This window comes from Suricata suricatta, chromosome 5, assembly GCF_006229205.1.
Source record: "Suricata suricatta isolate VVHF042 chromosome 5, meerkat_22Aug2017_6uvM2_HiC, whole genome shotgun sequence".
NCBI lineage: Eukaryota > Metazoa > Chordata > Mammalia > Carnivora > Herpestidae > Suricata > Suricata suricatta.
This window is the reverse complement of record NC_043704.1, coordinates 31504876-31532594: the sequence shown is the minus strand read 5'-3', so window position 1 is coordinate 31532594 and position 27719 is coordinate 31504876. Positions and strand designations below refer to the sequence as shown.

General features: G+C 35.1%; 1 protein-coding gene across 1 annotated transcript in view; it reads right to left on the bottom strand.

The window, feature by feature from the left end:
* The window catches only part of ROBO2 (roundabout guidance receptor 2), a 591892-nt gene that overhangs the window by 131521 nt on the left and 432652 nt on the right, over nucleotides 1-27719 (bottom strand). The window contains exon 6 of the mRNA XM_029939142.1: nucleotides 3519-3646. Within this exon, the coding sequence (XP_029795002.1) occupies nucleotides 3519-3646 (128 nt within the window). The remainder of the gene's footprint in view (nucleotides 1-3518; nucleotides 3647-27719) is intronic.

Below are 27719 nucleotides of genomic sequence, written 5' to 3'. Positions count from 1 at the left end.
TATCCACATCTTAGTGGATAAAGTTCTAGTATATTTATCATATGAGTCTAGAATTTAGCATAGTTTTGTCTTGATGATGTCTCAATGGACATGATGAGATGGATACAGTCATTGAAACCGTATTTATAGGCATTCATTCACTCAACCAATACATCATGTTTCTAGCTTTGTGCATTCTCTGAAACAATATGGAGCTGCCTCTATAGGGGATTCATGGTCTTATATTATTATTTATAGTTAAAAGGAGGATTGAGATAATTCAAAGAAGAGTAAAGCAATTATAGCAGCAGGATGAAATTTCTATCTTAGTGTACTTCTACTGTGTCCTACAGTCTATGATGTGTTTCCCATAGCAAGAGAAAGAAAAGAAGAAAGTTGCCCAGTATACAATTTCTTTCCTATCCTGGGTGGAGGTGCACAAAATATAATAACCAAGAAGACGACCAAAGACTAACATCGTAAAGTTGTGCCTCATTTGAAAGATATATCTCTTAATTTTGTCAATGTCCAGCAGGAAAAGAACTTTGTCTTTTTATTTGAATTTGCATTTTTCAGGTGCCATCTCAGGCTGAATCTCAAGTATAACGTGTCATTTAGAAATGAAAAGGCATTTTGAGTCTTTTATAATAAAGAGAGAAAAAGAGGAAACCATGGTGAAAAATTAGGCTTAAAAAATAAAATATATTTCTCTTTCACCTATTCTATGGTAATTCAAAAAGAAAAAAAAGGGTTTATTGCCCTAGAAGCAAGATAGTTTTTCCAATGAAGTCTTGATTTATGCAAAGCAAATCTGAGCAATTGAAAATGAGAAAAAAGGTTTACAAATATGCAGTTTACATTAACTCATTCTGGAGTCATTTAAAAACGTTCTCTTAGATCATGAATTATTTGATTAGAATATAAATGCTAGGAGGCTTGCTGTTGTTTAGCATTACTTCTTTCTAATTTTATGTTCGTCAAGTCAGCAAAGGGAACTTCTTGCTGTTAAATTTAATTTTATAGTCTATTTTCACCTCATTTTTAGTGGAAAACAACTGAGTAAATTTCTGTTCTAGATTTTGACTATAAAAGTCCTTTGCCTTTTCCCCAATTGAATATCATGATAAAATTTTAGCAGAAACATTCCAATTAAACTTATTTTTGTTACATAGCAACATTTTATCCTGAAAAAAAAAAAACCCAGCAGGTAGATGTTTTCAAAATCAGCAAATTAAACTAAACTGTGTCCCTGCATTAAACGGACGAAAATGGATGTGGCCTCTTGGGTCGGGTGACCCTGTTCTAATAAAACAATCCAGGGAAGGGCTAACCATTTCATGTACGTGCATAGAAAAATGAGCACTGAAAAAAATTAAGTCATAGATAATATGCTTTTTCTCCTGTTAACCTCTTAGCATGAGAAGTTCCAACTGCTTTTCCTAATGATAAAAAAATATTTTTGAACAATATATTACTCCTTATTCAATTGTATTATGGAGATTGTTTTCCTTTAACCCTGTTGCTGAGGTTCATTCAGTCTTAGATGAGTAATAAATACATACCACACAGATTAAACTCTCTAATCCATCTACAGGACACAGATTAGGGGAGAGACCATTTAAGGTTTGCTGATTTAAAAAAAATCCTATTAAAAACAAAAAAACTCTATTAGTTTTTTAAGTTAGCTCGAAACATCCATGCGAGAGGAGCATGCTTTGTTAAATGAAATGTAAAACCTGAAACTTTCAACAAATTATGAAAACAATTAGCTGGGAAATACTTTAAAGCAAACAGGCCACTTCATGTCTCCATTAGCCAAGCATTCAAGTATGAAGAGAACCCCTGCTGCTTCTACAAACAAACAACTCCTCACAGTTTCTCACTGTTTATGTTTAGTCAGCAAATATTTTTTTTAAATGGGACATTTCTTGGTGGGTTGTTTATTTTTTTCCCCATCCACTTTAGAAATAACAAATAAATAAGCGTTGGGGAAAATGTGGTCAGGTGAATTATTTTCCCAAAGGGCTGCCTAGCAAACAAATCTATATCAATATATAACCACCTATAGAGAATGTAAATTAGATACGGAAAAGTGGCTTACAAAGACTATCCGATTTTGATAATATGTAATCAGTATATGTATTTGATTGGTATATGATCATAGCTTTTCATGATCTGTTAACTAATGAGGAATGGAAATGTCTTTAAGCAACTAGCTTGCCAATTTTGCCTAAATCTGTTTTGTATCTAAGTTTGCACTAGAATGCTTAGAATGAGGGGGAAAAGGATTCTATGGAATAAAAATGGAGCGACTAAGAAGTATGGAAATAATCAATATTTCCAAGTCATCCAAAAGTGCGTATCACCTAATGGTTACTTGAGGGAAGTTAATTTTTTGTTGTTGTTGTTGTTGTTTTGCTTTTTTAATGGTTTGATGCTGAAATCATAGATCAACAAAAATCATTTTTTGGTTTCAATGGAGGACCAACATAAGCCAAGCCAAATTCCTCCAAAGGTTTTCACCGGACTATGAAAACTTCCAGAAGTAAAGCTGCACAAGGTAGGAGGTGTGACTAAATAGGAGAAGGTGTAACTGAGATTAGAATGGAGCATGCATCTGACCTGACAACGGATGTGGGAGGGGGCATCAGTTGGGGTGGTGGGAGGAGGGTGGAAAGGCAGCAGAGGACAGGCTTGCCTATCACTGTTTGAAATCCCGTGAGTGTAAATGACGCCGTGGGTGATACCTCTTTGGCAAGAGTAAGTTTAGATGTCCACATGGTACCACTTGGTAGCTGGGGCTTATATAATTTACTCATGTGGGTCGACATGCACCACCAGGAAGAGAGTTAATTCATTCTACCTCACTGTAGGGTTAAATAATGCTTTCTTTCCCTTCTAAGCAATCCCAGGGAGTCTATAAAAGAACATTATTCCCATGAATGAAAAAGTGAATGACACTTTTCCCAGAATGTGAAAGTTGTTAGAGGAGCTACACTATTTCAATTATTTAAGGCCAATGAACTTCACAGATCACTCTCTCAATCAGATTTTCTAAATGAGGTAACTCATTTGTATCCATTTTTCACCTTGGAAGCAGTGTTAGTTTTATTGTTTTTCATTGCTTTTTGGATGTTGAAATACAAAGAATTTCAAAGTAGTACTCTACTAGTATAAATTGACAAATGAGTAAACAGAAAACAGAGTACCTTTGAAACTGTAACCCTTAAAAGCACTAAATACTACAAAGCAGTGGGACCACGAGGATTAGTATAAATCTTTTCTACTCTTAAGCTTTACTTTTAAACCATATTAGCTATTATTTATTAAATAAAAAAATCACTTCAAATAATTATCCCTTTGAAACAAATTTGAGAGTAATTTTATTTCCATTAATAATAGAAAGGACACAAAATCTAAACATTTTAATAAAACCAATAAAAGAGTGCCAGCTATTATTTTGACTGTGAGTTCACTTACCAATGTAACCAAATATTAGTCTGCTGATTCAATTGTATTTCACATCTTACGTCTCTTACCTCGGACTGTGAGAGAAGCAGATGCGTCTACTTTTCCAACCCGGTTCTCAGCAATACACATATAAGTGCCTTCATCTGTGCTCATGGCCTTTTTAATTCTCAGTGTGTAGTCATCTTTGATGTCATACCTGTGTAGAACATGAATTGGCTTTCTTAAATAACATATTAGCTGCATTAACACTGTTTTCCTCTTCATTTTTCTCTTTTGTGACTGTATTTTAACTAAACCAAAACATATGTACACATACACATGTAATATTCAGACACAAATTACATTTGCTTAGATTAAAGGTTTTACTGGTAAGATCACTAATTTCATATGTGATCTCTTGCGTTTGATTATCAATTACTGATATTTTATGTACATATATAAACCTTACTGCATCAAAACTGTAAAAGGTATTATTAGCACTTTAACCTTTTCTGTGGTAGTCTTAGATAATAAGAAAGTAGTGTAGATTTCAGTTTCTTGGTGAGTTATATTCTATCATTTAGTAAATTACACCACATTTAAATATCAGATTTAATTTTGGGGCATCTCGAATATAAAGCTGAAATATATTAAAGGAAATTTTCCCAATATTTGTTGGCAAATTGACACAAACACATTGTTGAAAGAATTAAAAAGGGGCCGATTTTTAAAAAATTAGTTATATTAACTTTTAAACATCAACATGTCCAGGAGTGATTTTTAGAAATGCACATCCTCAGCTCTTTCACACACATTTATTTGTTTACTTCTATTTTTTGAAGTTTATTTATTTATTTTGAGAGAGACAGAGACAGTGAAAGTAGGGGAGCGGCAGAGAGAGAAGGTGACAGAGTTTCCCAAGAAGGCTCCACACTGCCAGCGCAGAGCCAGCCCGATGTGGGGCTCAAACCCACAAAGTCCTGAGATCATGACCTGAGCAGAAACCAAGAGTGGGACACTTAACCGAATGAGCCACTCAGGTGGCCCCCTCACTTCTATATTTTTAACAAGGAGACTAACCACATTAGCTCAGAAAGAATTATAAAATTTAACATGAATCAGTTGAAATACTTGTACAAGAAGATGCTTATTAGAGTCTAAGAGATTACAATTACACAAGCAGAAGAACAAAGCTATTATCATCCTTTTCATATCTGATCTTTCCTCCTGACTTTCACTGATGGCCTTTGTTATTTCACACACACAATTTTGCAATAGCTTTTGATTGATCACACTGCCTTTTTTCCTCATATATATCACACAGATAAAACTGTATTTTAAAAATATTACCTTAATTGGTTGTCACCTCACAATTAGCTGTGGTTTCCTATTGCTTTCAGAACAAAAACAAACTTTCTAGGCTTGCATTGAAGATGACTATAATCAAATAACTTCTACTTCTGGCTTTAGTTAAAAGAATAATAGCTTATGTTTATTGCAGTGTAAAAACACAGGCAGGCCTGATAGTACTTCGGTTTTATAGAGCTTTGCATGACAAAAGGCCATGTCTATGAACCAGTTGAGCCAACTAAACTTAGCTATCCATGATCCTCTATCCTCCAATTATGGTGGATATTTTATTGTCGGCATGTTTTAATTTAAACTTCTGCTGAGTTACAATGACATAAGTTGTTAGGAAACTTTGTCAACTCTTGTTTGATGCAACTTACTACTCTACCATCATTCTGCATTTGCTTCCTTTCTGTATTGGTTTATTCTGATGAAGGCAGATATCCTGTCTGCTTCTCCCATTGCTATGTCCTCAGCCCCTAACACAGAGCTTTTAACATCCAGTAGCATAACCAAGTGGTTTAGAAGACAGGACCAGGAGCCAAATTGCCAGAGTTCTAATCTAGGACTCCACCTCCTCCTATGCTTATAAAAGTGGAAAAGATACCTAAATTCTCTGGGTCTCATTTTCTTCATTAGCAAAATGGTGCTGATAATAACGCCTACCTCATGGAGTAGAAGTGAACTTTGAAGGAGATGTTACATATAAAATGCATAAAGCTGGGACACAGAAAGCACAATACATGTTAGCTATTTTTATTACATCTAGTAGGAGTTCAGAAACTATTGATTGATTACATGATGAATATCTTGTTTCTTACTGATATAAGGGCCAACCAATTCTAAATGACTGCAAGGCTGTAAATTTACACATTTGCCTACTAGGGTTTTCTTATGGGTTGCATTTAAAGTTTGTCCTAAACTGTCCTGGGCTAAAATGCATACAAGACTAACAGTTCATGTAAACTTTCTCTGCTTAACTTTGCCAATTAAAAACCTGACAAAATTATTTTTATGATGCCTTCACAAAAGTTGCTGATGACATATTTAATGTCTAATAAAAATAATATATCCTACAGTTAGCCTATTTCTGCATGACATGCTTAACTCTAGGATACAAGGACTGAATAAAAATAATGTAGAACAGATCAACAAAACCAGGAGCGGGTTCTTTGAAAGAGTTAACAACATTGATAATCCCCTATCCAGACATATCAAAAATAAAAAGGAAAGGACCCAAAGGAATAAAATCATGAATGAAAGAGAAGAGATCACAAACAACACCGCAGATATACAAACAATAATAAGAGAATTTAGGAGCAATTAAATGCCAACAAACTGGGCATTCTGGAAGAAATGGACAAATTCCTAGAAACATATAAACTACAAAAACTGAAACAGAAAGAAATAGAAAATTTGAACAGACCCATAACCAGTAAAGAATTCGAATCATTAATCAAAAATCTCCCAACAAACAAGAGTCCAGGGCCAGATGGCTTTCCAGGGGAATTCTACCAATATTTAAAGGGCTAACACCTATTCTTTTGAAGTTGTTTCAAAAAATAGAAATGGAAGGAAAACTTCCATACTCATTCCATGAGGCCAGCATTACCTTGATTCCAAAACCAAATGAACATCCCACTAAAAAGGAGAACTACATACCAATTTCCCCGATGAACATGGATGCAAAAATCCTCAATAAGATACTAGCCAACTGGATCCAACAACATATTAGAAGAATTATTTGCCATGACCAAGTGGGATTTATACCAGGGATGCAGGGCTGTTTCAATACCCATAAATCAATCAACATGATACATCATATTAATTAAAGAAAGGATAAGAACCATATGATCCCCTCAACAGATGCAGAAATATATTTTGCAGATATTTCTAATTCATCTCAAAGAATTGAATTCTGGTCAGAACTTTATTACTGGTTCTTGTTTAACTTAGTAAGGTCTCTTCATAGATTTCTGAATTTTCATCAAAAGCTAAAAGAGGGCAAGATAATTTTGAATGTTTGTAAAGTCCTTTCTGGATCAAACACACTGAAAACAGTCTTCTAACTTTTTTTTTTAATCTTTATTTAGTTTTGAGAGACAGAGAGAGAGAGAGTGCAAGTGGAGGAGGAACAGAGAGGGACACACAGAATCTGAAGCAGGCTCCAGGCTCTGAGCTGCCAGCACAGAGCCCTACGTGAGGCTTGAAATCATGGACTATGAGATCATGACCCAAGCGAAAGTCAGATGCTCAACCAACTGAGCCACCCAGGAGCCCCAGTACTCTAAGTTTTAAAAAAAGGATACGTATGTTATCCATGATTTCTGATTTGTCTCTCAGGAAAAAAATTAAAAATTGTATGTTGTCTCACAGTTCAAACAAAAAAAAGATACCCATTAGTGAATAGTATCCTTAAAATAATTCTCTTAACCAGAAATTATAATTTTTCAGATGAGGAAATTGACTTTTAGTCAAGTGAAGTGACTTGCTCAAAGTCCTTTTACTACTAAAGAGAAATATCAGAATTCAAATCTCGAACACTGCCTTTCATCCTGGTGCTTTTCCCACTTTTTGTGTACCCCTTTTCTATAGTAAAATACTTTGTTGAACTTTTAACTTAAGACATATATGCCACAATACTGTATCACTTGGATAGAAATATAATATCACATTCAGAAAACATAGTTATACCTTCTGACAAGTTTTACTTCAGGTTAAATAAATTCATTACATGGGGAACAACCAGGGGAATAAACAGAGTGAGAGAGCTATTTACATCTTTCTTTAGTAAGAAAAAGTGTTTAGGAGAGCTTGGTTGACTCAGTTAAGTGTCCAACTTTGGCTCACGTCATGATCTCCCAGTTCATGAGTTCTTGGCCAGCAGTGGGCTCTCTGCTGTCAATGCAGAGTCTGCTTTGGATTCTCTGTCCTTCTTTATCTGTCCTTTCCCTGCTCTGTCACACGCTCCCTCTCTCTCCCTCTCCCTCTCTCTCAAAAATGAATAAACATTTTTAAAAGACTGTTGAAATATAAATTACAGATTACATGACATTTGAACCCAAAGTAAGTCTGCAATCAGACTTGCTAAGATTTCTCATTTTTTTGTATGGAGTGTTTAAGAAAGCCAAGAATAGGAGTGGAAATACTGTATCAGTGTTTTAATATTTTTAATTGTTTTTTGTTTGTTTGTTTAATTGTTTTTTTTTTGTTTGTTTTCCAAGGGTTCATTGATCAGGGATCCAAATAATTGTGCATTCTACTCAATAATTATAATTTGGTCTCCATCAGAAGAATGAAAAATGAAATAAAACTTGGAGGAATAAATTGAATTAATCTTAGCTAATGAGAAAAGAGACTATTTTTTAAAGATACCATGACAATATCACAAAATAATAAGTAAACCTTCTTTTTCCTTTTTTTTCTAACTATAGACAGGATTTTAGTAGTAAGCTATAACACTCTGGTTAAGGACAATGGTTTGGTGGTATGGAGGATCTTGTTAGGATATGTATAGGATTCCACCTAGGTATAGAGAGTACATGTATCCAAGTCAAAGGCCCATTTGCAGTGAGGTAGTTAAGCTTTTGAGTAGAAAAAGGTTTTTCGGTGATATTTTTAAAATTTTTTAACTTTACTTTGAGAGAGAAAGTGTGAATAGGGGAGGGTCAGAGAGAGAGGGAGAGAGAGAGAATCCCAAGCAGGTTCCACACCAACAATGTGGAGCCCAATGTGGGGCTCAAATACACAAACTATGAGATCAAGACCTGAGGCTCAGATGCTCAACCAACTAAGCCACCCAGGCATCCCCATGATAATATTTAATGATCTTCCTTATATAAAGTGCTTATTCATTGGGGGCACCTAGGTGGCTCAATTGGTTAAGCATTCAACTTTGGCTCTGGTCATGATCTCACCGTTCATGAGTTTAAGCCCTAAGTCTGACTCTAAGCTGACAGCTCAGAGCCTGGAGCCTGCTTCAGCTTCTGCCTCTCCCTTTCTCTCTCTCTCTCTCTTTCTCTCTCTCACTCTCAAAAATAAATAAACATTAAAAATATTTAAAGTGCTTATTCATTGGAATTAGTAGGTGCTCATTAAGCAGTCTCATTTCAGTTTATCCTTGAAAATCATTGACACTTGAGAAAATTATTATAAAAATTTAATAATTTAAATTATTTTATTCAAGAAATACTAATATTTAAGGAAACTTACACATCTCCTACATTCCAGGTACTGTGTTAAATGTTGGGGAGACATGCCTTTGTAGGCCCAGAAAAATGATTCTCAGTTAGGAGGGATGAAAGCCTCTGCCCAAAGGTATACCAGAGCTACTTCTAAGACTTCTCCAGCTGACATGTTTCCTTAGTCCCAAGGTTTGATATGCACACATTTCTGAGGGCTACACTGTCTTATCCCAATTAGAAATAACTGCTAAATACACTAGTTCTTCTGGGTCCCATCTCACAAAACCAACAAACCAACAACAAAACAGATTTTGAGGACTCTCTGATATCTTGGGGTGCTCAGAATCTTTAAATTCACTGGTCTTTGCCTTAGAGAAGACTGTGAATAAATTCAGCATTATGGACTTATATAAAAATATTTTGAATATATATAAAATGTCTGAATCTTTCTACCAAGAGCAACTTTAAAAAGCTCCCCTCTGCAAGTATCCACCAACATTTGAATCCTGTGTGCCATAGTCTCTCAACTTATTCCTGTGGTGAATGACCTCTTTTATCTTTGAACATCTCTATTAGATGATCTTCTATAGATAATAAAACACTTCTTCCAGAAGTTTCAAGTAACTTTGTTACTTCCTGTGTGACCCAGAAAAGTGTACTCTTTCTCTTGCATGAAACCATATCAATTATCTCATTTTTAGGTCAAATATTTCTAACAACAACAAACTGTATAATGTAATAGCAGATATGGAATCTAAGGGTTTTAAGAAGAATGAAGAGCATCAATACAAATTCACTGGTTGATATACTTAAATATGATTATTTCATTCTACCTAAATATGGTTTCTTATTCTGTCACTTAGAATAAAACCTATTTCTATAATCTTCAATATTTTAGATAATCTATTTCTTACCTATCTGTCAAGCCTAATGTTCACACTCTTTTAACCACATGAACCTTCTTTGACTTGTTTAAAATAACTATCTAGTTACCATGGTGTCTTTATACTACTACTGTTGCAACTTCATGGAATTCCCTTCCCCTACAACTTCCATTGCTAGTCCTTCTTGGCTTTCAAGATTACTCAAATATTCCCTCCAAGATTTCTTTCCTGCTCAAATAGTGTGAAGTAGCTTTCTCCCCACCAGTAACATTCTAAAGTGTTAATTTATTTTGATAGACAGAGAGACAGAGAGAATGCAAGAAGGGGAGGGGCAGAGAGATAGAGTTAGAGAAAGAGAAAGAGACAGACAGAGAGAGAGAGAGAGAGAGAGAGAGAGAGAGAATCCCATGCAGGCTCCATGCCATCAGTGCAGAACCCAATGTGGAGATTGATCTCACGAATCATGAGATCACAACCTGAGCTGAAATCAAGAGTTGGATGCTTAACCAACAAAGCCACCCAGGTGCTCCCCCACCAGTAACTTTAAAAAATTGCTTTTATTTCTTTTTTTTTGTATTCCTTTTGTTTTATTTTTCTTGAAATCACATGTCTCTTTCAAGGTTTTAGCTTGCTTGTTTACTGTCTTTTCAAGAGCAGGTGTGTTCCATGAGAACAAGAACTGAATCCCTTTTGTTCCAAACTATGTGCTCCATGTCCTATCAAATACCACCTGAGATCTTGGATGTGCTCAAAGAATGTTTATTGAATGAATGATGAACCACTCAACAAATGCTCAAAATTATTCTGTAGTTCTTTCTGAGCAGAGTTTCTAAGAAAACAATTGTGTGTAGAACAGAAAGATTAACTAATTTGAAATATATCACTCTACTATATCAAGAAATATAGTAATGTTGTTAGGTTTATACATTAGCAGTTAGCTCTGAAATGTAGGCTAAATTGATATCAATGTAACACTATGAGTGTAAGAACTCAAAATATTTAATACATAAATGCTACTTTAGAAAGAGACCTAAAATAAAGAAGTTAGCAAACTTGATCAGCAATCTAGACATTTGGTTTACAAGTTATCTTCAATAAATTTTCCTCTGTAAATTAAAACCATGAAAAAAAATCTCCCTTCCTACAACAGAATAAATGAAATGACTCTAGTAGAATATCCAATACAAATATAAAGACTATAAGAAAACAGAGTTAAAGCTTTGTGTTTTGCTGAATGCTTTCACATTTGTTATCTCATTATTTTGGCAACATGGATGGTTTCTAGTCACATATCTTGTGGAAATAAAATAATGACAATAAAAATGCATTTGCATAGTGTTCTCAAATATACTCTTTAATTTATCCTCATAAAAATTCTGGTAAGTAAGGAGAAAAAATAGGATTTTCCCCATTTTAAAAATACAAAAAACTTAAAGATATAAAGTTCAACCTGCCTAAAAGGAAATTAAATAGCCTGTTAATAATTACACTTTTATAAAATATAGCATAGCAGAATCTGGGATACAGTGTTTAACTTTATTACATATTTATCTCGAGTTACAGACATAACAACCAGGTGACATACATGAATTTAAACTCTTCACAGGTAAAAATGAAACTTCAAAAGAATACTATTTTAGTAGAGAAGACAATGAAGAACATGAATCTGTAAACATAGAAATATTCAGTATATCAATGTCAAGGGTGAACACTTGAAGCCTAAGTTAAATACCTCTATAGGTGGGGTGAAGTGGCTAGGAGTTCTATTTTACTATGTAATTATAAGAAAATACACACAAATTAGTTATTCTAAGAAGCTAACAGATAATAAATTCTGTGACAGAGAATTAAAAAATGAGGCACTTTGCTATCCAGAATGCTGAAATTCATTAGTAACAAAGGTTTAGACCATATTGGAATCTAGAATCTAGATTTTTAACCAACTATTTTATAGAGGTTACAACTTTATACCAAAAGGCAGCATAAAGATTCAATTTTTTAATAACATGATGTATAAATCTATAAAGAAACATTAAAGCATGGGGAATACTACCAAAATGGCAGCTGCTCCTATAGATTTGTCCTTAATGGATTCAATAAATACATGGTCAATGCCTCATAATCCGGGTACAGAAATTTATACTAGATAATATAAATTCATAATTGCAATTTGGTTATTTGTGGGCTTAAATACACATGAAATCAAGGTGTGTGTGTGTGTGTGTGTGTGTGTGTGTGTGTGTATGTGTGTATTTGGCTCATAGATGTCTTAAAATTACTACAATAATTGATATTGTTTAAAATTTTGACATCTTCATATACAAGTTTAGATTTTCAAATCAAGGCCTATTTTACTCTAAAGTACACACCCATTCTCCTTTATCACATTGCCAACCCAATGGTCTAATACAACGGTGCACTGTACAGCTGGGGACACTATTCTTCCTTTCAACACCACTCAGCCACTGTGGCAATTTCTTGTCTGAACACTGATGGTGCCCTGATGAGTCCAGGGAACTCAAGCACATCATGAACCTTTATCAATTTTCACAAGCATCTTGGGACAGAGAAATGATAGACTTATTATGTAATCAAATTAACTCTTACTTGCAAAAACTTAAGAAATATAAGAATTGATTTTAAAGAAGTTGTATTTTAAAAAAACTTCAAAACTAAAAAAGAAATAAATATGTGTCTCATTCCTAATTTCACATTCAGGCTATATGAGGCAAAAATTACAAACTTCCTTTCCAAAGGTCACACACTGAGGCAATTATAATCAGGGGAAAAATTGTCATGAGTATCTACACTAGTCTCTGTTTTCTCTAATGGGTCATGGTTTTTATGAAACAATAATTTGCTTCCTACAACTACATATATCACAAGCAATTGGATGTCAAATATTTCCACAGGTCCAATAAATGTGGCCTTATTCCTTATATTTCTTTTTGAATAAGTCGGGATGTGCATATAGTAATATCATCGATGCTTTTCACTACTACATTGGATAATTGGAGATATAATCATTTCTCCCTAGGAGTAAATATTGACTGAGTAGTACACAAAACTATGAAAACAACTCCTTATATTTAGAGATCGTTATAGTTTACAAAAGAGTTTAATACAGTTTCACAACAATAAATGACTTAGTAAACATCGCCTATTTCCAAACACCATTTTATAGAAGATTCTGAGATTGTTCTCTTGAGTAGTAAAGAGACAGGAATCAGTGTCTTCTGCAGCATGTACATTTATTCTTCTAACACAGAGTGGCATGCCCCTTCCTTTTGACATGTGTGTTATTGCTGTGTGTGTGTGTGTGTGTGTGTGCGCGTGTGCGCGTATGCTTATGCTTGTGCACGCATTGGGCAGGTGTGCGTGCATTTCTGTGCCAGTGATTCTATATTAAGAGTTTCAAAAATTCCAGAAAATAACTTTATCAATACCTTACTCAGTATTCCTCTAAAACCAACTATAATCCTAAAAGCTTCATAAATGTGTTTACTAATATATACATACTTTAAAATCATTCTTTAATCACTCTAATGCACTTATATTTGCCTTGATTTGTTCTTCTTTCTTTAAATAGTTGAGAATCAATTTTAAACAACTAAAGCACACTTTGGTATAAAAGAGATACTTTGTCAATATGGTACAATATATATGATCAACATGTAGGAGGTATTATCTGACTTTAATTAAAAAACAGGGGGGAAGAATGAAATAGAAGGAAAAAAATACTGGTGAGGAAATCCTAATAGAAATTGGGTGATTTCGATTGTGAAATCTGTCAGTCTCAGACTTGTATAAATGCAGTCATTGTTGCCAGGTTTGATTAATGACAGTCGTACAATCATGTGCTGACGGTTCTCACCATAAAAATACCTTTTTTTTTTTCTGATATGGAACATTGCTAAAAAATGCAGCCCAATCAGATTTGGCCCCCGGACAACATGTGCTATCATCACTGTACCGTGAATTGAGATTGATTGGTAACCAGCTGTGACAAAGTAGTAAAAGAAGCTCTGTTTTTTGTGTCGTTTTTTTTCCCCCAAATTAAAAAAAAGGAAAAGGAAACTGAATTGTGTCAAAACCATTACCATCTGCTCAGCTAACTAATAAACAAAACAAAATAAATTTAATACTTAAAACAACAGTTTATGTGCAAGATTCTGTTTACGTGTGATCTTATGTTTGATGATTAATCTTAAGTGTTTCCAAAGTGACGATGTTATTCATTTTCAAGAAAGAGAGTACTGTATTCTAAAATCACTTCCAAATTTAAAGGGTCTCTTATTTCTTTCATGGATAGTGGGGAGATTTCTTATAAATATAAGTTTACTTTGAAGATACTAAACGAGTTTTGAAAACTGGCCAAATTTTATATACAACTACATCGCATACATTTCTCATACTTTGCAATCCCTGATGCATTGTAAGCTTCTAGGGTAGGAAGTTTTCCTGATTTCCTGGCTTTTGTAAATATAATTCAGATGATTTAGGGACCTCTCCTTTCAACATTTCCATGGTGCCCTGACAATTTAGGAGGAGAAAGAACAAAAGAAACTACAACACAATTTCTATTACAAAGTGGGATTTTACCAGGTTCAGTTCAATCCTGTGTATCTCATCGCCTTGCCTGAATTATGTGACGATTCTGCACTAATAAAACTTCCTGAATGGCTGTTCTCATTTCAAAAGCACCTTTGTTTTTTATGGGAGGAAATTTGTTTTCTCAAGATCTTTACTTTTTGAAATCACCTACTACTTCTTGCTATGAGATGTCTGGCTCCAATTTTAGAACAAATGTTTTGAATTAGCACTTAAAATTTTATTGTGTATCTGCTTTATTAATCATTTTGTTGGCCATTGGTAAAAATTATGAATTGAACCAGGAAACATTAAATGTCTTTGTAAGTAAATATGACTTTCCTCCCTAAAGGAGAGTTAAAAAAAGTTTGTTTTCAATTTTCAAAATACTTTCACTTAATCCAAATAGCTGAAGATGATAACCTTACACCTTTTAGACTCTTGCAGAAAATGAAGAAAGGTCTACAGTAAAGGGCCATTCCATAGTTCTGTAACTCAATGAAATTTAACTATGGAAACTTTATATAAAACTATCACAAAGTCTATTGCTCTGTTTTCAAAAGAAGGATTCTTCAGGATAAAATTTAGTTATTAATCCTATGGAGTCATTCATTGATAATTAAAGACACATTTATCAACTGATTGCTAGCACCATACGGGTTACAGAGGACATGGAGATACAGCCATTTAGAACACATGATGATTTTCAACGGCTCAGAAAAGCACATGTTAACAGCTCACAACTTTAAATTGAGGCACTCCTATATAAAACATAAACTTTCTTGGAGAAATTTAAATCTTGCGCCTTTTACCCTTTTAAAGCTAATAAAATAGAAAAAGTTGCTCAATTTTTTTAAAAATGATCTTTCTGCTCACCGTTTTTCAAACAAAATCCTTCCACAGACAACACGGGAAACTATCATTAAAACTCGTGTAAGCGTCTCTTGGCAACCTAAATCCCCAGGTGACAATTTCATATTCTCTAATACTTAAGGCATATTCTAAAGTCAAGTTCTTAAACAACAAAGTCTGGGAGCCAAAATAAGCCCAGTAGGTCACTATCATGCCGGCAAAGAGATACTGAGTCAAGTTTTCTATATTTTATACCCAATAATTCTTTTTATCTATAATTATACTACCACTAATATAATAATAACTGTAATATATAATACTATGTATTATGATTATAAAAGCTAAAGTTTGCGATTTTAAAGAGAAATGTTTACTTGTTCTTTCAGGATTCAAGTCATAAGCATTTCTAGGCAGGGCACCTAAGACCAGTGTGAAGGGCAGATATCTTCATAAAAATTGAAAATTAATGTCACCTTCATTGAAAAAGAAAAGAAAAGATAAAATGTGGGAATTTAGACTTCTAGGGAAATAGTAGGAGGCAAAGTGGTCTCTGAAGAGAACTTGCTGTTCTGTGCTGAACGCCTCTACTGAAAGCCAAGATGAAATTTAAAATATGATGGCATTCTGACTCTGCCCTAAATAACAAAACAACACGTGAGACTCTCTTGGCTTCCCCTAAAGGCTGTCCTTGTTACCTCCATCGGAGGCATAGGTGGCTCCCTCCTTGTCAGCCTGACCGTAGATGGAAACCCCCTCCACCAAGTCTCCCTTTAGCACAGCTGAGGGCCCAAGGCCTTCTCCAGCCGAAAAGCTGAGAGAAAACAAACAAAACATGTTTAAAAATACCCACCCTAGGATAAAAATACTATAATTGATTTAATGAAGTGCAGATTTCAGATCACAGGATAACTGGGCCCAAAAGAACACTCCCGGGGTTCCCTGACACCGCCGGCCATGTTGAAACCGGAGCCTCTCTCTGGAGCTGGAGTAATTAAACCAAACCGCAGCTGAGCCCTTCCAGAAAGGCCAACGCATCCTGTTCGCCCAAACTAGAAGTGCCTGCAAGTTTTAATCACAGCAGCCTGCTGCCGTGTTTTGAGTGCCCCTGTCTCCCCATCTTCTACTCCTCTGACAGACAATGGGGCCTCCGGGGATTCATTCTCTTGGTGCATTTGTGAACAACTGCTAAGTTCACAGCCTGTTGTCCTTAGTCACCACCGGTTTCCATCTTTTCTTGTTATCTTATTCTTTCACTTTTCACCTCTGCAGTGAGCTTTGTCTCCTCGAATACGACCTCTCACAATTGTGCTTGCTAGCCACCTCCATAAAAATTTTCTCTGTGCCTTCTGAAACACGAGTTCTCTGATCTGTAAAACTTCCTTACCCTCTCTCACAGATTTTTCCCTTCACCTCGTGTCTTAATGGAAATCTGGCTTTTTTTCTGAGAGTTGGTGAAAGTGTGGAAAAGGAAGGAATGTGGAAGTATCCTCCCTGCCATTCCAAACAATAACTCAGTAAATATTTTTTAAATGGGTTGTTTATCCTCTCAAATAAAATTAAACCAAACCAAACCAAAATCCTATTTTGGTGAATAGGAATCATGCCATCCAATTTGCAGGTGGAAACTTTAGAATTTCTTCCTCTTTAGAAAATATGGTAATTAATAGGGCTTACTTGATATGGCCATTGTAAGAATTAAACAGGTTAGTACATTTAGAGTGTTGAGACCTGGAATTGGCAGGTGGTTAATGCTTAATAAATGTCACCTGAGATTTTCCATGGCTGCCCCTCACTTCACTTATATCTCCTCCTCCAGTGATGATGTCTCCATCTTTCTGTAGCCGTTGTCTTAACAGATCCTCAGCCTTCCTGCAATGGCTCCGTCTTTGAAATCTAAAGTTCTAATATCTGATGCTGCTCTAACCTTCAGTGTTTCTTACTGTATTAACTGGCTGACATACTGAATTTCTTCCTCCATTTCTCTTTATCAACCCCTTGCATTATCACCTCTTCCTCTATCCTACCTAGATTCTGTGTTCCGTACATTGTTTGCCAACGTCCTCACTTTTCTTGTGTTACTGCCTTTGTGTTGCAAGCCTGACAAGCCTCAATTATCTGTTAATATAATAGTCTACCATCGTCTTTATATACCAAGAGAAGGCTTACAAATGCTTCAATTTACCCTCAACTGGCTCTCTAGAGAAAAGTCCATCCAAACTTCTGAACCTGCTCAATATGTTTTTTTCCTGATCTGGTCTCTGCTCACCTCTCCAGTCCCATCTTGTACCACTGCCATCTTATAGCCAAGCCCTCAACTGTCCTCCAGAATTCTCAAGTTCTCTCCTGCTTCTGCATCTCTGCATATGCTGTGTCCTCACATCTGGAATTTTCTCCATGTCTCTCCACTCCCTATTTCTCCCTCCTGATAGCCTAACTACCTCTGGTTATACCAATACAAAATCAATGTGTTGATATCTATCTACACTTCCAGGTTTAAGCGTCACAAAGGCATGGTCATGTCTTTGTTCTCAGTTGTATCCTCAGATCTTAGTACAGTGAATTGAATAGTAGGTAGTCAAGACCAATTTGTTCATGAAAACTTAAATTAATGCTATACATACACAGGAAGAGGAAGGTTCTATTCTTTCACCAGTATCAATCAACATCACTGATAACAAAATGCCAAGTCTGTAAAGTAGAAAGACTGTGGACAAGATAGCACACATTTTGAGCATTTAGAATCACTTTAGTTTCAGTTCCCTAAATTTTGACTGAGTTAATGTTTAAGTTGTATCTTCTACTCATAGTTTTTAACCTCAAAGCCTTTTCTGTGATCTTTTTCTCCAAATCATTGACTAACACCATAATTAACAGCACAATATAAGGACCCTGGAGCAATCCATAGTTTAAGGAGATACTCAGTTATTCTGTGATTTAACCTGTTGCCTAGATTAAACAAACAAACAAACAAACAACTCAACTTCAACATATAGCAGTAAGAAAAAAGTGAGGTACAAAAGGTTTAAGATAAAAATTATCTTTAAGATAAAAATTATATAGTCAGATATTTTATCATTGATAATTTTTCATTATATCAAACATTAACATTTAAAGGGCTTAACTTTATAATCTTAAAATTAGAACTTTTTTTTTACCTTATTGACATGATATTCACTATTTGCCTGGCAACAGAATTTTTATTTTAATTGATCTAGGCTTTCTTTCTAAACTTTATAAATTATATTTTACATACATAAATTTATAAATTTATGAAATTTATAAAACTGACCTACCATTGATAATTACATTACTGTTTCAAAACTGCAGACAAGTTTTAATATCACCTCTAGTTATATTGATTTTCACTAAATTTAAATCCCTTAAAAATTTAGAGATTAATTGTGTGTGTGTATGTATGTGTGTATATACATCACGTACTACTTAAGTTCAAACCATTCTAGGGATATTAGAATTTCATTTGGTTCATAATAGCAGAAAGGAATATTCAATTATTTTATTGCTATCCTTACCATGCAATCATCCTTGTGATTTATTAAAATAAAATATCTGCAATTCCTTTAATGCATTAAATGCTTTTAAAAATTACTAGTATTATTTTCATATGTTTGTTTAACTAATTAGAACATGAAAATTTATGGTAAAAATTGCAAATAAATCACAGTTAAGGAAAGCATTTTGGAACAAATAAAGTGGTGCAGGCAGGTAAATTATCCTTTAATTTAGAACTAATTGTTGGCTCAAATTCATTTGAGACAATTTGGTTTTACAGTAGGACTAAGAAATGTAACATCAGGTTTGGAAAAGTGGATCTACTTCATAAATGTGTGTTGGGTTAGAAATTAATCTCCACTTTAAATTCATTTAGAAGAAAGACTTTGGGGATTAAATCCACAACGATCCATAATATTTATAGCTTCGACCAGGTGTTTCTGACAGACACCTTCTGGAACTCTTCTAAGTCAAGAATGAACTCTGTGTGATAAAGAACTGCAAGTTTGGAATGAGATAGATCTTTGTGCCATCTACTTGGTGGCCTTGTGATCCTTAATGGGCAGCCTTCAAGAAGATTCCATTGGTGTTCTAAGTGAGCATTAGCTGAGGTGGGGCAGAAGTGTTCTTCATGATCAGTTTGGGTTGTGATATGGAGGATTCAAAAGGCTCTCTCTCCTCTTTACTTCTGCCCACTAAAACCTCCTCCTGAAATGTGCTTCTCGAATAATTTAGGAATTCAACACAGTTACATAGAGGCACTTGTCATCATTAAGTGTGTCACATAACGCGGAGGTTGGTAGATATATTTGAAAATAGAAGGTTCAGACACTTCTCTAATTAAGCTGCTTTTAACTAGTTTTATCAATTTGGCAACTATTTAATGAGCAAGAAATATAAAGAAACATTTCATGTCTCACATATTCTAGAAAATATGCAAGAATATACATCCATCTCAAGTCATTAGTGAACCAAAGGACCTTCTTGCTTTCAATGATGACATACTTATGTCATGTCCTGTCATGACATTAGTTGTCCATCTCTCTGGTATAACCTTCACAGCTAAGGCAATAAGAAATGACTCTGAAGTCTGTTTATGTGAACAATATTCTATTATTTTTGTCCTAACATTAAAAACAAAAATAAAAAGCATGTGAAATAGCATTCAGGTAAGCAATACCTAGTTCGTCTTTCCTACTAGATCAGCGTTTCTTGACCACAGCACTAGTGACATTTTGGGCCAGATTATTCTTTCTTGTGGGACTTGTCCTGCGTGTAGTCGGCCACTTGGCAGCAGTCTTAGCCTCTCCCCACCAGAAGACAGTAGCACCTAATCCCCCAAATGTGGCCATGAAAAAATGTCTCCTGACTTTGCCCAATGTCCCTCTGGGCCTGGGAGAGGCCAAACTAGCCCCCATGAAGAACCACTGCACCACACTAACTGTGTATTGGGTGGGCACCACATATCAGATACAGGCCTGAATATTTGAGAAGGAAGATAAATATGGCAAGGGGAGGTGGGAGACAGAGAAATAGACAACTACAATAATGAGACTAACACTCTTTCCGCTTAGATACACATAAATACAAAAAACAAAACAATGGCTATTGAGTAAAAAAAAAAAAAAAAAAATGGAGTGAAGAGTGTTTGAGATCCAAAATTTAAAATAATGAGAGCTTTCATGTCAGGGAGGCCTGAGGTTTGCATCCCATTTTGCTACTCTCAGGTACTGTGACCTTGAACATTGTGCTTATTGTCCCTAAGCTTCATTTCCTGTACTGTTAAAAAGGGGATTCCTGGGGTGCCTGGGTGGCTCAGTCTGGTTAAGCGGCTGACTTCGGCTCTGGTCATGATCTCAAGGCTCTTGAGTTCGAGCCCTACTTCTGGCTCTGTGTTGACAACTCAGAGCCTGGAGCCTGCTTCAGATTCTGCTCAGATTCTGTGTCTCCTTCTCCCCTTCTGCCCCTCCCCCGCTTCTCTCTCTCTCTCTCTCTCTCTCTCTCTCTCTCTCTCTCTCTCTCTCTCTCTCTCACTCTTTCTGTCTCTCTCTCCCCTTCAAAAATAAATAAATACATTTAAAAAGAGGAGGAGGTGATTCGTACTTCAAGGCGATTGGGAAGATTAATTATAACTGTACAAGCACCCAGCATAAAACAGGGAGCCCTCAAAAACAATACAGTACTTCTTATTTTAGTACAATTACTGTGTACTTTTGATCGTGTAACTTTTGATCTCTTGGGGTTGTGAGTTGGGCCCCATTTTGAGTGTAGAGATTAAACACAAATTCTTTTAAAAATGAATTATTTGAGTGTAGTAGTTAGAGAGTGGACTTGAGGGATAAAGTGTCTAGCTGGGTTCAAATCCTATCACTTGAATTTGCCACTCAGATTCCTCCTTTGTAGCATAAGAATGATAAAAACATTCATTTCTAAAGAAACCGTGAAGCTCAAATGAGTTATCTACATGTAAAGCACTTGAAAAATTAGCTATTGTTCCCTTAATCAATTTGAAGATACACATTTCTCCTATTCTAACATCTCTGACAGAAATCATTTTCCATAGATAACATTATATTTGATTACGCAATTTTTTTCTCCTTCATTCAGAGAAAGTACTGCCGGATCTTATAAACAATTCCAACCTGAATTCAGTGACTTCTAATATCGTTATGTGATTAAAAATAATAGGTCAAACAAATTTTTGACATCTGTATTTATTAAAGACAACACCTCTTATCCAAGCACCCAAGTTATAAACCTCAATATTACTTTTATCCCCTCTCTCCCCATGAATCCTGACATAGAATCTATCGCTTTAAGTAACACACACACACACACACACACACACACACACACACACACACCCCACACACAACTTTTCTTTATATTGCCACTCTGTATATTTACAGGAAATAACTCAATGGCATCTCCTCACTACCTTTTAAACACCTTCTTACCAGGTATGCCTACCTCCGAACATTCTCTACTTTAAACTACCCTACATATAATTTGAGAATCAGTTTTTTAAACATAGAGACAAAGATACATTTCTATTGAATGTGCTCCAGTGAATCCCCATTTCATAGCATGTTCAGTATAAATACTTTATTTGGAATTAGAGGCTTTGATAATAAAGCCTCAACTAACCTTGTTGGCCTTAAGTGCCACTCCACTCCACTCCACGCAAACGGAACCACTAATTGTTGGCGTATTCTTTCCGCCACCAAAGGTTTTTCATCCCGCTTCTATCTCTTGCAATATTCTTGGCAGCTCCACTTATGAGAATTCTATTCTCCTTTCCAGACCCATCTCTAACATCACATGGGACTCAGGCAGCTTTTCCTTTCTACAACTTTAAAGATTCTTGTACATAATTTTTATGTAGTTTGCTTTATTAATAATTAATGTTATACATATCTCATGCCCTCTCCTCAAATCCTTGAGAACAAACCCATCTTTTTAATCTGTTGCACTATCAACACTAAAAATGTTCAATAGATATGTATGATTCTTTTTGAATTTTTGAAATGTAACATTTTATTAGTCCACATTACAAATGCTTATTATTCCTTAGAGAGAATTGCCATCTTGGTGTAAATTGTATTCATAGTAAGGATAAGAATATTCTCTTTATATCTCTTTATAGAATTCTTCAAATAAAGGTAAGAGTCCTGATTGGCTTTTTTGCTTCTATTATTTGTGGTATGAATGTTGAACAAAACTTTTAGAAAACATGGGTTAACAGAGGAAGTATTTATAATTTCCATCAAACACATCTTTTATAGCAAGTGCCATTTGTTGTATGAATGGCCATGATAGTTAACCAGATATTAATTATAAAGGCACCACACACTCATATATTTGATGAAATTAGTTGAAAGGTATTACAGTAAGTTTTATGATTGTAACCGTCACTCACAATAATCATAAGAATGATTGGCAAAATTTCCACACTGAGATCTTTTCACAGGTTTATCCTATAGATTTATATGATGAATCACTTCTCAGAAGAGACTTCTAGTACTTTAATTTCTTGGCAAAAGTAATAACAGCCCCCATGCCTAAATATGTCCTTTGAGAATGAAGCTCCAATGAGTTGATGCTATGCACCAACTCTAGTAGATTTCTGTAATAATTGATCCTATTCTGTGGAGTAGAGTATGTCTCTTTGACAATTGTATCTCCTTCACACACTAAGAAAGACATAGCTCTCATTCATCATGTTATCACAATACTAGGTCTCAAGGTTTTTCCTCTTTCATTCATACCAGTTGATTAAAATAATTGGGTTGAATAATAAGGTTTCCAGAAGGACCATTATAAGAAAGAATACTAATGATTATGATAATAATATGATGATGATGATGACAGCCCTAAACTTGAGGAAATACAAAGTCAAAAAAGACTCATTCCTGTCTGGGGTGCCTGGGTGGCTCAGTTGGTTAAGCTGACTCTTGATTTGGGCTCAGGTCATGATCTCACAGTTTGTGAGATCGAGCCCTGCATTAGGTTCTGTGCTGATATTGTGGAACGTGCTTGGGGTTCTCTCCCTCCCTCTTTCAATGCTCCTCCCAACATATGTGTTTGCTTTCTCTTTCTCTGCCTCTGTCTGTCTCTCTCTCTCAAAAATAAACAAATAAATAAATAAATCTAAAAAATCTTTAGAAATCAGTCTTTTCAGCCAACTCATAACTGCCTATGGAACTGTTAATAAGCAAATATTATTAAGAAAATATAAAATAATGCTCTTTTAACCATTGCCTAAGTGTCATTAGACAATGCAAATGAAAAGAGGAATTACATTATCATGCTCTAGAAAAGTTCATAGTTCTAGATTTTTATGCCTATCCTATTTAATTCTCTCAGCAAGCATTTCTTAGCTTCATTTGTATTTCCAGTGACTTCATTTTTATTTCCAGATACAGTGTTAAGAAGAATACAGGGACATATTAAAAGAAGATGTTTATCATAATGGCACTTATCAGTCCTATATAATCCATTATATTGTATCAAATAAATAAGTTTGCCTAATTTAAAAAAATTATCATTTCCCACAGCTCACTAAAACAAAATTTAAAACAATTCTGTTAGACATTTCCTATTTAAAAAATAAACTAAATTAGCACTCAGGCTCAAAGGCAATTTTAAATTAAAAAATGTCCATATATACATAAAAATCTGACAGCATATATGCAAAACATTAAAAAAATAGTTGTCAGTGATAAGTGGTTATATGAGTAACTTTGCTTTTCTTCATTAGGCCTATCCATTTCAAATTTCTGGGTTTTTATTCCTCCTATAAAAATGTGATATACCTTTTTAAAGTGTTTTGAGTTACTGCCATTCACAGAATCACACCATTTCAGAATTTAAAGGCACCACAGAAGCCATCAAATACAACTTACACATTTGCAGGTGTAGACTCTAGTACTCAACATATTATGTTAATTATTTAAAACAGCATGATGAATTTTGGCAGAGCTGGGATAAGATTGTTAATCTCTCAAATTCAACTTTACCTTGTAGGCCCACATTGCAATTACAACTTATTAAGAACAGCAACAGCAAAAATCAATCTAAGTGATTTGAACCACAAATCATCATATGAAGGCAAGGCTTTGTGTTAATATAGTCAATTAAATAACTTTCTATTTTTTATTTAAAAATATTTTAACTTTATTTATTTATTTATTGAGAGAGAAAGAGAGAGCTGGAGAGGGGCAGAGAAAGAGAGAGGGAGAGAATCCTAAGCAGGCTCCATGATGTCAGCATGGAGCCCAACGCAAGACTCAAACTCACAAAGCATGAGATCATTACCATGAGTCAAAACCAAGAGTCAGATGCTTAACCAACTGAGCGACCCAGGCACCCTCCTTTCCTTTTTAATTTATTTTGAGAGAGGAGGTGGGGAGATAGAGAATCCTAAGCAAGTTCTACACTGTTGACATTGATCCCAATGTGGGGTTTGTTCTCACAACCTCAAGATCATGACCTGAGCTGAAACCAAGAGTTAGATGCTCAACTGACTGAGCCACCACTAGGTGCTCCAACTTTCTCCTTTCTATATTTTGTGTATAGTTGAGGTAAGAATCTAGTGTGTCTCCAATGGTAGATATCCAATATATCCACTTGTGGGTTGATAGAATGACTATCTCTTGGTAACCCTTTGGCTTGTCCTATGATTTGGGATGAGTAAAATGTTGCCCTAGTCCTGACCTCTGCCTAGGGAATTCTCCAACGTGCCACACTTTGATGGAAGAAACAAACCTGCCCTGGCTCCTATGTTGGACAACACCCATGTGCCAATGACAGGTGGCACTCAGGCATATCCTTTTGCTCTGCAAACTGGCACCTGGTCTTGGCTCTGTCTTGACACAACACATGAGCTGCCAGTTAGTGGACATCTTTGACGTCAAGGCATTTCATATTCCAAGTGTGCCCCAGCTTGTTAGTTGACCACTGGCCAGAACCCAAATTGGATGCCAGTTCCTGCATTGTCCCTGAGCTGAGATTCTCAACAGATGGGCCGATGTGGTCACAGGATGAGGTAACTTGCACTCTTCAACCTAGGTGGCAATTAGTTTTGTGTTAATAGCAACTATTAGCACCTATTTGATGAAAACACAGAGAAAGTACCATTTTGGCATCCCTTTGAACATTGCTAATTAATCCTGTTTGTAAACAAAATCTATATCTTCAGCTGTCAACAAGGTAATCTTGACATGGTCCAAATATAGATTTTCAAAACACGAAGATACTTTATGTGTGGCTTATGAAATTGGTCTGAAAATTACATTTAACATTCCTATAAAGTTATTCATAATATTGTGTTTCTAACTGATTAGCTAAAATTTTATCAGATACAAAATTTGTCAGTGACACAGTCCATAAACAATTAATAATCACATAATTACAAAGCCCATTAGTTTAAAATACATGTTTTAGGCTGGACAGATTCTAAATCAAGTCCTAGCTCTAACATGTATTAATGTGTGACTTTGGAAGCAAGTTATTTACGCTTCTGATTCTAGAACTCTCAAATGAAGACTCATATTATTCTAGAATACTATTGAAACTAGTGTCATTAGGGGTGCCTTCGTGTCCAACTTCAGCTCAGGTCATGATCTCAGTCTGTGGGTTCAAGCCCCACACTGGGCTCTGTGCTGACAGCTCAGAGGCTGAAGCCTGCTTCAGATTCTGTGTCTCCCTCCCTCTCTGTCCCTTCCATGATCACTCTCTGTGTCTGTCTCTCAAAAAAAAAAAAAAAGACAGAAAAAAATTTAAACTAGTGTCATTAACATTTGCAAAGCAAAAGCACATGGCAAAGAGTAAGTCTTTCAAAATTACTTGTTCTTATTGTTATATAATCTTCTTACACAAGTGATTATTTTTATTATCAGCACACAAATAATATGACATAATATGTGAAATTTGAAAGTCCCAACGCAGACATCTTATTGTGCTGGGGCTAGAGTAAAATACATGGACCATGTACAATCTTTGTGAGGTAGAAAAATTGGGGTAACTTTCAGGTTTGGCAAACTGGCTGGGAAAATTTACAAATAAATCTATATGATTTTAAAAGCAAAAGTGCTATCTATTAAATCAGTAAGATTTTATGTTTCTATAGAAATCAATTGGCCAAAAAAATTGAGTATCTGTAGAAATTGTATACTCTATATTTTTCACCTTTACTATATTTTCCTTGTAGTTTTCTATATAGCTAATAAATGCCACCAACCAGCTGTGTTTATAAAACTGGAGCACTTGTTATGTGTAACCAGTGTATAGTATTTACAGTGCTTTGGATGACTTATATCATTTTAATCACCCTTTGAGTTAGAATAGATGACATAATTATTCACCCTGTACAAATAAGTCAAAGTGTAGGTTAGTCATTAGTCCCACTGCATTGCTGGTCCATTTCTTCAGAATATAAAACACAAGGAGTTTAAATATCTTCTTCAAGGTCACACTTCTAGTTCGTGGTAGAGAAACCTGTCAAATACCATTTCCAGAACATATGAGTATAACTACACTGATTAAATGACTGAACAGTGTCAGAACAAGCCTGAAGTTTAACATCTCTGATGATGGCCTCAATAGTCTTCATGTTATTTGTAGCTACGTTAAAAGATCTCCCTGTAATTATCCATGTAGTTCTATTTTTTTTCCAGTCAGAAATGGCTAAGGCATCTGTATAGCTGGAAACATCATAGAGCATTCATTAATGCATGTCTTTATATTTCTGAGTCTTAGGGACCAATTCACTTTTCAGATGTCACATACAATGTTTCTATACATTGTTTTTCTCCTGCTCTCAGTTCTTTCTGTTCTTAATTTTTTTTTTAATTGACCAATCTTGACCAGCCTACCAATCAGCGCGGTTATTTGTCAGGAGCCCAAATTACCACATGTCCTTGAAGCACATGCTGTATGTGAAGAAGGCCGTCTCCTCAGCAGGGTGGCGGAGCACCTGTTCAGCATCTCCGCATCCCAGAAGCACATTCTCTAAACAATGGAGCTTCAAAACAATTAATATAAGAACATTTTCCAGGGCCAAGTGAAAAGAGCCACTTAGTGTAAAAAAAAAGCCACAAAAAAAGGGAATTACAAGTGGTTCTATTCAGTTCCTTTTCTTAAGGATTCATGTATTTATGTGAATCTCACATTTCATGGAACTAAGAACTCTAAGAAATCTCTCTTAAAATAGACTTGCACTTCAGAGAAAGGAATTTGTCAGCGGCTTCAGGAAAACTGATAGAATTCTCCACCATCTATCTTCAACTCTTATTCCCTCATCCTTGTTCTATTTTTATGAAAGATTCATGAATTATATCTACTATGTGCAAGCCATCAACCACATTTAGAATTTGCAGGCATACATAAGAATGTAAATGGCATATTTTATTTCCTTTTT